This window comes from Cygnus olor (assembly GCF_009769625.2).
Source record: "Cygnus olor isolate bCygOlo1 chromosome W unlocalized genomic scaffold, bCygOlo1.pri.v2 SUPER_W2, whole genome shotgun sequence".
NCBI classification, from domain to species: Eukaryota; Metazoa; Chordata; class Aves; order Anseriformes; family Anatidae; genus Cygnus; species Cygnus olor.
The window spans coordinates 472,919-486,971 of NW_024429073.1; the positions used below are offsets into that span (position 1 = coordinate 472,919).

The window sequence follows — 14,053 nt, forward strand, 5'->3', positions numbered from 1 at the left end:
AAAGCTGTACCCTATGTACAGCCCTTGTTGAACCCCTATGTAAGACACCTCCTCCCTTGGGGTACCATCCACACGGTACTGAGTAACCCTAAAAGATGGTTACCAAATAGGAGCTCTCCTGGCCGAGCCGGCAGCGACCGTGTCTGGCCAGGGGAGTGGACGCGAAGCCCGGGACTGGAGGAGCTTTGCGGGAAGGCAAGTGTCTGCAGCGCTCGACGGTCCCAGCCCAAGGCTCGGACAAGAGCGGGCGGCTCAGAGCTGCCGAGCGAGTGCTGTTCTTTGAGATGAGACCTGTTCTTTGAGATGAGACAGCCTGCGCCCGCCGTGACCGTCAATAACGTACGCACGCCCTTCCCCACCTGCCGCACTGAGCCTACTGGTTCCTAACAGTTAGCCCCCTCCTCCACCTCCCGCTCGCTCGCTGAGCCCACTCTCCTCGCTCTCTACCACGGGAATGGGCTCTTCTAACCCTACCACCACCTACCCGCCCCAGGAACAGGTGCTCCCTTTCCCTTCCGGGGATGTCTTATCCTCACTGTCACTTCCGGGGCAGCCATTTTGGGAGGCTGACGCTTACTTACTGGCGGTTTTGGGGGGGGGGGGGGGGGGGGGGGGGCTTGGGCTCGAGCTGTAGCAGCTGGTAATAGTAGTAAGAGGTAGCCTGCGAGTTGGTGAGTGGAAGGGGGTGCGGTGCTGTAGGTGAAGAACCATCCCCACTCGATGATCGCAGCCCTCGCCATGTCAGATTTCGATAACAATCCCTTTGCTGACCCGGACCTCAACAACCCCTTCAAGGTGAGGTTGGGAGTGGGGAGGGGGTGGTGGCTAGAGGGTGTAGCCAGCGGAGGGATGGGATGTAAGCCTTTTTCGGTGCCGTGGCTCTGTGCGTCCTGGAGGAGGGGGCTTGGTCCTAGTGGCGTCGCTTCAGGGGGGGCTTTTCCCTGCTGTAAAAGGTGGGAAAGGGCCAGCGCTGTGGGTTAGGGATGGCCTTAGGGAGGCTGTCTCGCTGAGGGACAGGCTGTAAGATGCTGAGCGGCAGCTCCAGAGGGGCCTACGTTTTGTAGTGTTTGGGACATGATGGTTATAGGGGACCTTATAGGACGGGCAGCCTTCTTAGGAGCTGTAGAAATGGACGTAATTATTTCACAAGTTCAGGCTTCTGTGTTTTGTTTTCTCTTCTGCTACTAAAATAATACAAATCTGTGTTTCAAGGGCATTCTTATTATAAAAAAAAAATAGTGGTAACTTAGCGTATATATACATGTATATAATATTGCAGTATTTTTTTCTTCTGTTTGGCTGACCCAAATAGTTCAGTGAATTTACCCCACCCTTTTTTCTTTCTCATCTCCTCTCAATCCTGTCCAGCCATTGAGGCCCAGCCTGGTTTCCAGGAACCTGGGGTCTCTGCCCAGGTTAGGGAACGCTGCTGCCAGTTTCTCCTTTTCAGGTCCAACCAACAGCAAAGGTGAGCATGTATCCCAGAGACAGGATACTGGCATGACTGGTCACCCAGGCTGCCCCAGCTAAGGGCTGCCTTTAACAGCACTTAAGCACATGGCTCGCCTAAAATAGACACAGGTAGAAGTTAACTAGTGAAGACACGTGCAGCATTTTCTACTTTCACAAGTGCACACGTTTGTGGATCCTTCAAATACTTGGCATGGCCTCTCTGTCTGTCCATGTGGTTTCATATTGTTAACTAATTAAGCTCCACAACACTACTCTTTCACTTCCCATCCTCCTTTGTGGAGGGGGATGGAGGAGAAGAAAAATATGATTTGTGTGTGGGGGGGTGTGTGTTACAGCTTGAGATAAAGATAATTAAAGAAAAAAACAAGCAGAGTCCATGCAGAAGCAAAGAGAGAGAAAACAATTATTCTCTACTTCCTATCAGCAAGTAATGTTTGGCCACATCTTGAGAAGCAGAGCCTTAATATGCTGTGGTGGTTTTACCCTGCTGGGTAGCTCAATTCCACCATAGCTGTTCTCTCACTTCCCCTACTCAAAGGAAAATCATCTGTTTTCCTTTTGGTTGATCTGTAATCATCTGTTGATTCACTAGATGATTGTTATACAGGGAGCAGATTGGCCTGCCTTATTCATCTTCAGTGTCTCTCCTGGTGCGAAAGGCCCTTCTTTTCCAGTCTGCAGAGCTGTGAAGTGGTTCTGGAAGGGAGCTTCAGGGGAAGACTCTTCCTCCTGCTGGTCCTTGCTGTTGTTTTCATTCTTCTGTGTTATTGGCCTCCCTCCCATCTGTATGTGCCAGTGAGGGAGTTCTTGGCTGTGGGTCCACTGCAGACAGTGCTTGGAATCAGCTAACTCCTTCTCAGTCTCCCTGATGTTACACAGCCTTCTTGCTGCCTCCTGTAGCACAGCCACCTGGTGCAGGAGGTCCTCCACCTGGGCACACCTTTTACAGGCAGGTCTGCCACCTGCCCCAGGAGGAAGATCTAGATGCTTCCTGCAGTCTGAGGTCTGTACTGCAGCCCCTCCCTTCATCAGCTTTGTTGGTGTGGAGGCATTGGTCATCGCTGGGGGAGATGGTGCAGACCCCTCAGCCTCAACTTGCAGTCTCTGCTCTCAGAAAGGTGCCTGCCATCCTACCTTAAGGGTCAGGTAGGATGAGTGTCTTCGACCTGTGTAGATAGTTGCAGAACAGTGCCCGGTTGTTGGGTTGTGTACTCCAAATCTCCCACTCAGCCAGTGGAATGGCCCTCTGTGGTGGTTTTACTCGGGTGGATGGCCGAGCTCTACCACAACCGCTCTCTCACTCCCCCTCCCCAAAGAGGAACAGGGAGAAAATACGATGAAAAGGGCTCAAGGGTTGAGATAAGGACAGGGAGATCGCACAGTAATTATCGTGACGGGCAAAACAGACTCAGAGTAGGGAGATAGTAAGATTTATTGCTTATTACTAACAAGCTAGAGAAGTGAGAAACAAAGGAAAGAAACCAAAAGCACCTTCCCCCCCCCCCCCCCCCCCCCCCCCCCATGCACCCTCTTCCACCTCCTCCCCCCGAGCGGCGCGGGGGAATGGGGGTTATGGTCAGTCTATAGTGCTTCTTCGCCGCCGCTCCTTCTCGGTTGCTCTCGTCCCCTGTGCTGTGGGGTCCCTTCCACGGGATGCAGTCCTTGGTGAACTGATCAGGCATGGGCTTCCCACAGGCAGCAGCTCTTCAAGAACTGTTCCAGATATGGGTCCGTACCACAGGGTCCATCCCTCAGGAGCAAACTGCTCCAACCTGGATCCCCCGATGGGCAGCAGCTCCTGCCAGGTCACCTCCTCCTGCGTGGTCTCCTCTCCACGGTCTACAGGTCTGGCCCAGAATCTGCTCTGGCAGGGGTCTTCCACAGGCTGCAGTCTCCATTGGTGCAGGTCCACCTGTTCCACCGTGGCCTCCTCCACGGGCTACAGTGTGGAACCCTGCTCCACCATGGTACTCCATGGGCTGCAGGGGGACAGCCTGCTTCGCCATGGGCCTCTCCACAGGCCGTAGGGGACTTCTGCTCTGGTGCCTGGAGCACCTCTCCCCCTCCTTCTTCACTGACCTTGGTGCCTGCAAGGCTATTTCTCACTCCTCCCACTCTCCCAGCTGCTGTGTAGCAGTGGTTTTTTTTTTTCCCTGTCTTAAATATGCTCTCACAGAGGCACAAACAACATCACTTACTGGCTCAGCTCTGGCCAGCAGTGGGGCCCTTATCTAACATGGGGCAGCTTTTGGATTCTTCTCACAGAAGCCCCCCCCTATGGCCCCCTGCTACCAAAACCTTCCCACGTAAACCCACTACACCCTCCTTGGAAGAGGTGCCCATCCTGCACACCCTCCCACAAGAACTGGAATACCACACCCTGTTTACCAATCCTGGTAAGGCTGGGCTGTCTTTTGTATGTGTGTGTAGTAGCTGCCGCTACTCCTGGCCCCATCCATGCCTCGCCAGCTGCTCGGAGAGCTGCCGGCTCCTGACTGGTCTCTGCGCTCCCCTGGGGTTTCCCTGGATCAGGAGACCTCCCGTACTCTGTAATCCCGTACTCTGTGATCCCTTGCCCTTCTGCAGAACGTGCCTGTACTGGAGCTGATCGCATTGGCGAGATAATGAAAGCCTTACTGAGGCTTTTAGCTGAAGGGGTGGATAAGAAAGGGGGCACTATGATTGTGTCTTGCTAACATTTTAACTTCATTTTCGTTTGTTTCTTTGCAAATGCTTGGCAGAATCATGGACCAAGCATATATTTTGGATAAAACATATAGGTGAGCCTGCATTGCTTTTTAAACATTTCTCAGTTTATTAGTAAACAGATGGAATACTTAATCTCATGTTGCACTTTTCACATAAATGTTCACGTGAATTTAATACCAAATATGTTATTTTACCGACTGCCTTTTCATAGCATTTCTACAGTGCTCCAAGAGATGCCTTTCCACAAAAATGGGAACAGTACTGTTAGTTGCCAAATATTTCTCAAATGTTAAGTGCATCTCATAGCTATAACCTTGCAGAAAGTATACAGCTTCTTTATTCTCTTACTATAAATAGTGAAAATTAAAGAAGATATATTTTACAATGCAATTACACTTTTGAATCAAAATTTTGTATACTTAAAATTTCGCTCTGTTCTGTATCACATCTGGGTTCTACTGTATCACATCTGTATCACATCTGGGTTCTTCAAGTTTTCACTGATTGCAAATCTGGATTTTCTTCTGATTTATACAGCATGAAAACACTAAGAAAATTTCAGTTATAGTGGTAATGTGTATTAAAAATAGAAATGGACTTGATGATTCTTATGGGTCCCTTCCAACTCGAGATATTCTATGATTCTGTGAAATGGTATTTCATGGTCCAGTCTCTTCTGGTTTTGGTGAGGTATGTGCATATGAACATCTTGCTCTTTATAACTTGCTATTTGTAAGATTTATATTTATGTTTCGGTTAGCCCTGAAGTGGTCAGGCAGCTGGACATGACGATCTTTGTAGGTCCCTTCCAGCTGAACTACTCTATTCTGTAATAAATTTCTATGAATCCAAGAACATACTTACCTATACATTTTTTAAAATCTAAAAACATAGCAGAGTTTTCCATTCTTTGGAAGCTGGGCTAGCTAAGTTTGGAAGGCAGAAGACCAATAAATATGGAAACCTTTTATTACTATTTTCACAAAGTCATATTTTGCAGCACATCCAGACTTCACAGTGCCACTATCAAATGTTTTAAACATCCTGTAGAATGTTACATTTGTATGGTGTGGCGGATATCTGTTTCTAAAGGAATGGAGTTGCACACCCACTAACGTTGTTGGGAATCTTAATTCTTTCCTTTGCTATTTATTTCTCTGGAGGGAATTGGAAAGAAGGGGCAGGGGCAGAGAAATGTACTCACTAAGAAAAGTGTTGAAGACAGATTTCTAAGGATAAGTAGTATTTGACAGGCATGTTGGAATAACTACTTGGACAAAAATTGAAAGAGCATTTTCTCACTTATAAAAAACCCTCACAGAACTGCTCCATATGTGAAACTGCTTGTTAACTAGTTCTTCCTTAATTAAGAATTTAAGAACTTCTCTCAAGTGACCCAGCAAGTTCCAGCTGTGCTGACAACATGACACTGGAAGCAAAGATGCCAGGCAAGGGGGGATAGTGCTGGAAGCCTGGGCTGGACAAAGGAGTGTCTGGGCTGATCAACCGCTCACCTGCCCCTGATTTTTGCAGGGGGGGCTGAGGACAGGGACAGCTAAGTGTTCCACTCCAGAGGGAATCCTGGTGCTCAGGTAGCATGTATGACCCTGGGATGGTGTAGTGGGTTTACGAGGCAAGGTTTTGGTAGCAGGGGGGTCATGGGGTAGATTCTGTGAGAAAAATCCAGAAGCTGCCCCATGATAGATAAGGGCCCTGCTGCTGGCCAGAGCCAGGCCAATAAGCAGTGTTGTTTGTGCCTCTGTGAGAGCATATTTAAGTAAGGAAAAAAAAAAAATGATGGGAACAGCAGCTGGGAGAGAGAGAGGAGGATTCTGGGCTGGACCTGTAGCCTGTGGAGAGGGGACCATGCAGGAGCAGGTGACCTGGCAGGAGCTGCTAGCCCATGGGGGACCCAGGTTGGAGCAGTTTGCTCCTGAGGGATGGACCCCGTGGTACGGACCCATATCTGGAACAGTTCTTGAAGAGCTGCTGCCTGTGGGAAGCCCACGCAGGATCAGTTCAGGAAGGACTGCATCCCATGGGAGGGACCCCACACTGGAGCAGGGGAAGAGAGTGACCGTGAAGGAGCAGCGGAGACGAAGCGCTATAGACTGACCACAACCCCCATTCCCCTGTTCCCCTGCACCGCTCGGGGGGAGGAGGTGGAAGAGGGCAGATGGGTAAGGTTTTTGGTTTCTTTCCATTGTTTCTCATATCTCTAGCTTGTTAGTAATAGGTAATAAATCTTACTATCTCTCTAATCTGAGTCTATTTTGCCCGTTACGATAATTGTTGAGTGATCTCCCCATCCTTATCTCAACCCCTGAGCCCTTTGCATCATATTTTTTCCCCCTTTCCCTTTGAGGAGGGGGAGTGAGAGAGCAGCTGAGGTGGAGCTCGGCAGCCCACACGAGTAAAACCTCCACAGATGGAAAAAGGATGACCAAAAAGATGTACCCTCACTGTCACTTCAGTATCAAAACCAGAGTATTCATTGTTAAAGTAACATGTTCATCAATGCTTAGCAATCATAATGCAGTAATATAATCATTGAGTTATTTTAACAGGGTGGTACCATGTTTCAAAGAGAACTTCTTTACACTATTCAGATCATACACCTTCTGGTGACTTTTTTAATTGAGCTTAGTGAAAATGACATCTCCTATATTGACCCAGACATACCTATTGAATGCTAATCAAAAAAAAAAAAAAAAAGGGGGAAGGCGGGAAAGAGGTCAGGGTTTTCAAGGCAAATGTGTTTTGAGAACTAAAATAATAGTTTACTTATATCTTTTGCTGGTTGATTACAGTACTTAAACCATGCTGCTAGTCTGTAGAAATTTATAGTTTAGGATATTGATAGTATACGAGTAGCAGAAATGAAGAATTAATTTTCCATTTATAAATGGCCATGAGATTTTTCAAAAGGTAACATTTACTGCTTTGTAGTATGTGGTTATGAGCTGTACTCCAGTACTTCTACTGGTCAGAGAGGTTTATATTTATTTCAGGGTTTTATTCCAGATCCATAAATTAGTCTTTACTAAAGGACTTCATTTGCATTGATTCACACCATCTTAAGAATACATACATGCATGCCCCTACAATCTTCTCTTTTGAGCATACGATATTTGGCTGAAGCAGAGCGCTCTGCATGCACTACAGCTTTACCACACAGTAATAATTATACCACACAATATTTGAAATGTTTTGGCAACCCAATTTAATAGATCTGCACTAAGTATGTACCCTTCATCACTTTATTCCACATAAATGTCAACAATGGAACACATAACAATGGAACATAAATGTCTCTGCTTCATCTGCAATGCTTATAGAAAGACTCTGAAACAAGAACAATATCCTTGCCACAAGATTAATTTTTGGCCAATCTCTTTCCCCAACACCTCAGATCTCTGTTTACTGAAATGATGATTTGACGTTTGCAACCTCTAGGTTATTCTGAGCTTTGAATTTTCTAGTACTTTGTAGAGCTTGCTGCATGCTTGTGCTCAAGTATTTCAAAGTCAGAGATATGTCCTTGACTTTAGCACAATTACAGTTAGTAGTTCAGATTTTGTGTCATTGTCTTTAAAGCCAAGCATTTTTCTCAAGTCCTTAATTTCCTTAGCTATTCATTTTTACATAATGTTAATGTTTATCAGTATACAAAGCTGATGCAATTTTTAATTATCATCTACAGAAAAGGCTACATGGTCAAGAAAGGCAACGGATAGGAATGGTGATTAATGGACACTCGTCTAATTCTGCAGTTTAATTCAAAGGCTACTTTTGAAACTTTAGAAAAAGCAGTTACTTAAATGGGGCCAAGGGGATGTGATCCTTATAAGAACTTTCTTATCTATGAATTCAAGAATTTCTGTGTATATGAAAAACTTTTAATTTGGCACTAGGGAGTACAAATATTACAAAATACATTTTATCTGACTTTTGGCTTTTAGTCACTAACGCTATCTTATACATATGTAGGTATAGGTGTAGATAACGACAGATAAAACTATTGTGAAATTCACTCAGAGTTCACTCACATTTCCCTATGAATTTCATGTTTCTTTGGAAAACCTAGCATGTCAAGATTGTTTTAACATTCCAGTGTTGAAACATCTAAAGTAATTAGGCTTTTATTATAAGTAATGCATTTCGTTAGGGAATATCACATTTTTTTTGGTTAACTATATTACCAATTAAAAACCAAGAGATGCTCCTGAACAACTTGAAATTTTTGAGCTAATAATGCAATTTTACTTCCCTTCTATGAAATGCTTCAGACATCCAGATGTTTTTTCAAAGACACAGAAGATATGTAGTTTTTCCACCACTTTTGATATGTTTCCATTGGCTTGGTTCAGTCACTGAACTAACTTTTGGTGACTCTGTTAACATTTTAAAGATTATAATTATACCACTTTGTTCCACAACAGGTCGGGGACCAGGGGCAGAATAAAATGACAGCTCATCTTCCCCTGTTGTATTTATTTCCAGAAGTTAGATGTAGTAATATACTTGCTTGGACCCTTTGTTTCGCCCTTGCCCTCCTCCCCTTTGCTTCGCCCTTTCCTTCCCCCTTTTTGAAATGAACCTGTCCTAAGAAGGAATCAGTACAAAATGGAATTGATGTTGAAATCCTTTCTTCCTTATCTGTAGTGTTTTAAAGAAAAAAAAAATTTGTTTTAAAAGCATGCACTGAGCAACTGTTATTAGAAAACAGAGAGCAATTACTGCATTTTTACAATAAAATATCCTTCTTTTCTATTTGACTTTAAATCTGAAGAGGTGCAAGTTTAACAAACATTTTGTTTGTTTCTTTTTCTTCAGAGGAAGCCTAATTGCCATGCTGAAATCTGTCATTTTTTAGTTCTGCCAAGATGTTTTTCCTTTTAAGGATATGTTATGAATGTCAAAGACTAAATTCAAAGGAAAGTTATTTTTATTTTTTTATTTTATATGAACCCTTGTGCAATAAATGTCTCTCATTTCATACCATGCTGTCTCTACAACTATGTGTGTGAGTAGCTATCAGAAGCTCTTTTCTGTGTCAATCCCCACTGCTTGCTCTGTCCCCTCCCTTTTCATGAATGCCTTTTTATTTAAATACACAAATAAGATGCACAGGATTTTTAAAAAGTCAGTCCTTAAATGTATGTACTTTCCTAAATCTTAAAGCCTACATACTACTCTCATGAGAACATAAACTCTTTCTCCAAAAAGGAGAACACAAACTCCATGTTATATATGCCAATCACAGATAGACTAGCATCTGATTTTTTGTTGCTGTTGGTTTTGTTTACAAAAAGGATGGTTTACAGAGATTCCAGAAAGCTGCTGTTATGGATTATTTTATAAAGGGATGCTATACAATAAAACACATACCCTCTGTTTTAGCTCATGTGCCTACTACATGTGATAGGCCATTGTTTCTTGTTCTGTCATTGCCCTAAAAAAATCTCTGAAATAAATTTTAAGGGAAGAAAAACAGGAAGAAACCTACATGCCACTGAAAAAAGGTAGTCCTACCCAAGCTGGATATATCTGGTTACATTACTTATGGTTTACTGTCACCTCTGCTTCTTCCAGTCTCTGACATTTCTGGGAATTATTCCTTTTTCTTCTTTATATAAAAAACAGACATCAACACATAAGAATTATGCCTATCCAAATTAAACCAAAACCTGCCCTGTTTTCCTTCAATACTGTGTGTTTCCTATTTAATTTTTAAATCATACAGATATGAGTCCTTCTGTCACCTTCACTTCATGTCTGCTATTGCAGCCTTCAGAACATGTCTGCTACACCATATCTCCTCAGTAGCGTGGTAGTCCACAAGAATATATTCACCAGCTGATCCTACAATGTTAACTTGGATTTATCTTTTTTTTTAAAATATATTTGAGATTCAGCTTCAGACTGCCTTAAATTTCCCTCACTGTCTACAGCTGAGTTTCTGTGTTTGCATTTAAGCATTGTAATATTACTGTGGAGTATAGATTTGAGTCAGCTCAAACACAAGGGTACTTTTCCAACAGCTCTGTTCTCTTAGTAAGAGCTAACAGTAGAGGGGTTTGGATGGCAAGAAGCTTGATGCTCTGACTGCTGCGTATGCAGCAGTTCACTTCTCCATCCTGTTTGCCTGTGGGGATGCCTATGGATTGATCTCTTTGGAAGAGCTGGCCTTCTGTTTATAATATCAGACTTTACTGATATTGCCAGCCAGAAACAGCTGCCATCAAAGCACTACTTCACTGCCAGGACACCATTCAGCACTGCAAAAGCAATACATACATCATTTTTGCTTTCGCTTGAGCAGTGACTGCAGTAGCAGAAGCATGGATCCTTGCCTGGTGACAGCTACATGTGACCTGATGCAGCTGTATCAAGACTGTCTGAGCCACCTTCTTCATTAATAGTCACATACAGGACGAATAGGTATATGCAGATGGAATTACAGCAGACCAGGCTACTCCAAGCATAGAAATTATCAATATATTATTGGGATTTGTGTGACGGTTAGCAACTACTTGTACCTGTGCATGAGAATCAGGAAAGTCAAACTGTGGGGGATGCCCTGTAAGCTATTTTATATGAAAACTCACATTCGTTGTTCTGCAAAACTGTGTATAGTTGAATTGAAACAAAGAAAACAGAATTCCCCCCACCTTTTGTTTTCAGTCTCTTTTTTTCCTTGTCTTATTTGTTCCAGAACAGAGCTCCTGATATTTGAGGACCACAGTTTTTAATCACTCACTACCTGACCATTGTGAGAAAAATCTCAAATAATTTTCTTCAGACAGGATCTTCTGGGAAGCTATTTTATTTGCGATTGCAATGGCGGGCGTCCTGCCAATTAGGAGTGCATTTTAGTAAACATATCATAACCTTTTATTCCCTATTACCCGATGCCTGATCACCTCCCCTGTTTCCTCATTGGCTGAGTACTACAGGTTCACAAGCTACTCGACACTCCTCTATACCATGTATGTACAATTTTTCTTTTTTTCAACCCTTTAATTTCTCCTTTCTTATGTTTTGAGAACTTGTGATCTTTGTTTTACTGTTCCCACAGTGCTCATCCTGTTTTTCTCAAGCTTCTACCTTATTTTGGAACGGTGAGGCCTTCTACTGTCCACTTATCTACTTAGCATTTCTCCTTGTTATGACTACACAGCTATCTTTGAACACAGAAAATTAGTTCTCTACTGCAAAAACACAACTTAGTTTCTCAGAATTCCCCCCTCTTCTTTTCTTACTCCTGTTGTTGTTTTTGCACCTCTTCACATACTGCACTCTTGAGTTTTTCCAACATTAAGGCACAATATTCTTCTTCGGATGTCACGGGGGATGACAGATATACAATGCCATTATTATTACAATACCAACAAATAGTTGTTTGAGCCAATTCTATTCAGGTAATCATGAAATTAGTTTCTCCCAAATGTTTCTAAATCCCCAGGAATTTTCATCTTGAGCTACTCTACGTAGGATCTTGTGTTTTTTTTTTCCCCAAATATTTTTGAGATCAGTCAAATTCATCCCATTTGATCTACATATATGCAGCAACTAATAATAATTGCAGTGCATGCTCCTCCTTATGAGGTTATTAATACATCTAATACTATTCGATCCTAGAATGCTGTTTGTGCAAACTTATCTAACTTATTTTCTAGTTCTTCAATTATAGCTGAGATATTTACAATAGCTTTTACTAATTCACTCACCCTTGTGAGAAACAAAGTTGTGTTTTTGCAGTAGAGAACTAATTTTCTGTGTTCAAAGATAGCTGTGTAGTCATAACAAGGAGAAATGCTAAGTAGATAAGTGGACAGTAGAAGGCCTCACCGTTCCAAAACAAGGTAGAAGCTTGAGAAAAACAGGATGAGCACTGTGGGAACAGTAAAACAAAGATCACAAGTTCTCAAAACATAAGAAAGGAGAAATTAAAGGGTTGGAAAAAAAGAAAAATTGTACATACGTGGTATAGAGGAGCGTCGAGTAGCTTGTGAACCTGTAGTACTCAGCCAATGAGGAAACAGGGGAGGTGATCAGGCGTCAGGTAATAGGGAATAAAAGGTTATGATTTGTTTACTAAAATGTGCTCCTAATTGGCAGGACACCCTGTGGTGGTTTTACCATGCTAGGCAGCTGAACACCACAACCACTCTCTCACTCCCCCTCCTTAGATGAGGAGGGGAAGAAGTAAAGGAAAGAACAACTCACGGGTTGAGATAAGGATAATTTAATTAAAGGGAAAAAATAATTATTAAGGAAAGAGTATTATTAATCAAACAATTTAACTAAACAATTTAATTAAACAATTAACAATTTAACTAAAGGGGAAAAAGGAAAGGGGAAAAGGGAGGGGGAAAGGAAGAAACAAAACAGAACAAATAAAGGCTATGTGGAAGTGCAGAGGAAAGAAATTACTCTCTACTTCCCACAAATGAGCGATGCTTGACCACATCCTGGGAAGCAGGGCCTCGACGCACGTAGCCGGTGTTCGGGAGGGGGACAGACGTTTTCACAACGAGAGCCCACCACTCCCCCTTTCTTCCTTTTTCCACCTTTTATTGCTGAGTGTGACATCATATGGTATGGAATATCCCTTTGGTTGGTTTAGGTCAGCTGCCCTGGTGATGTTTCTTTTCTCACATCTTTGCCCACCCCTAGGGGAGTTAGAGAGAGTCCTGATGCTGTGCCAGCACTGCTCAGCAGCAGACACAACACTGGTGTGACACCATTGCTGTTTTAGCTACGAGTGCAGAGCACAGCACTGTGTGGGCTGCTGCAGGGAAAGTTAACATCCCAGCCCGACCCAGTACACACCCGCCACTGCAATCGCAAATAAAATAGTTTCACAGAAGATCCTGTCTGAAGAAAATTATTTGAGATTTTTCTCACACACCTAACCAAGGTAAAAACCACCTTGCAAAACTGTGAAATGCTAGAGAATTTTACTAGAGGATTATCTGGAGTCTGCTTAATTCTGCGTGTGGTCTCAAGGGGTTTTGGCTTTGTGGGTCTTCAATAATAGTTACATTTGGAATTATTGCCTCCAGGGTGCAAGCTCCCTTCCATCCTAGGGGCAACACCTTCCTGGCCACATAGCCAGTACCACTCCTTGCCATTCGGGACAGGCCATCCGGTTACAGGATTCTCGTTTGTATCTGGTGTGCATTATGTATATTAGCATTCCCGTGGCTACCATATTCGGTACAGTATGGATTATTCCCTACTTCATGGATAATATTTCCACACCCAGGGTCAGTACTATTGCCCCCTGAGTTTTCTATCAATGTTGTTTAAAAGGCACCTTTGATAACACAGTATATTGTAGCCAGGATTGTGTGTAGGGAGCTCAACTTCAAAATCTATTCCTTCCCGGGACTGAGTATGATCTGTCATTTTTAGAAATCTAGAGAATCCAGACACAGTTGCTGCTGGAAATAGCAATCAGGGACAAGGCCTCTTCAGTCTTTCTAGGCATCTGGGTGCAAATCCAACAGTTATTTCGAGACAGAACTCGAGAGATGTTCTGGATTAATTGGAAATGCTGATTTTTCCCTCCATCCTATCACTAATCCATTGAGAATAGGTATTACTAAGATAATCTTAAAATACATCATTTCTCTCTCTATATATATACCCCTATAATAATTAAGAAATAATAATTTTGAAAGACAATAAAAATCACAAACTAATAAGGATTCTTCTGGTGGGGATTAAATACCCCCCCATCTCCCACTTCCAGGGAGTGTTCCCTGGAAACGCTCCAATTCTGTGTAATTCAATCTCTTTTACTCGTTAATTCGTTAAGAATTCTTCTAAGGAGAAGTTAAAGGTTTACAATAGATAGTTT

The 14,053-nt window shown here is 43.1% G+C and overlaps 1 protein-coding gene across 2 annotated transcripts in view; it reads left to right on the forward strand.

Moving 5' to 3' along the window:
• The first annotated feature begins 406 nt into the window (after positions 1–406).
• The window catches only part of LOC121062919 (secretory carrier-associated membrane protein 1-like), a 50,434-nt gene continuing 36,787 nt past the window's right edge, over positions 407–14,053 (forward strand). The window contains exon 1 of one of the 2 annotated variants that reach the window (XM_040543220.1): positions 407–795. In XM_040543220.1, the coding sequence (XP_040399154.1) occupies positions 721–795 (75 nt within the window). In that variant the 5' untranslated portion in view covers positions 407–720. The remainder of the gene's footprint in view (positions 796–14,053) is intronic. The other variant, XM_040543221.1, reaches the window with a different exon arrangement.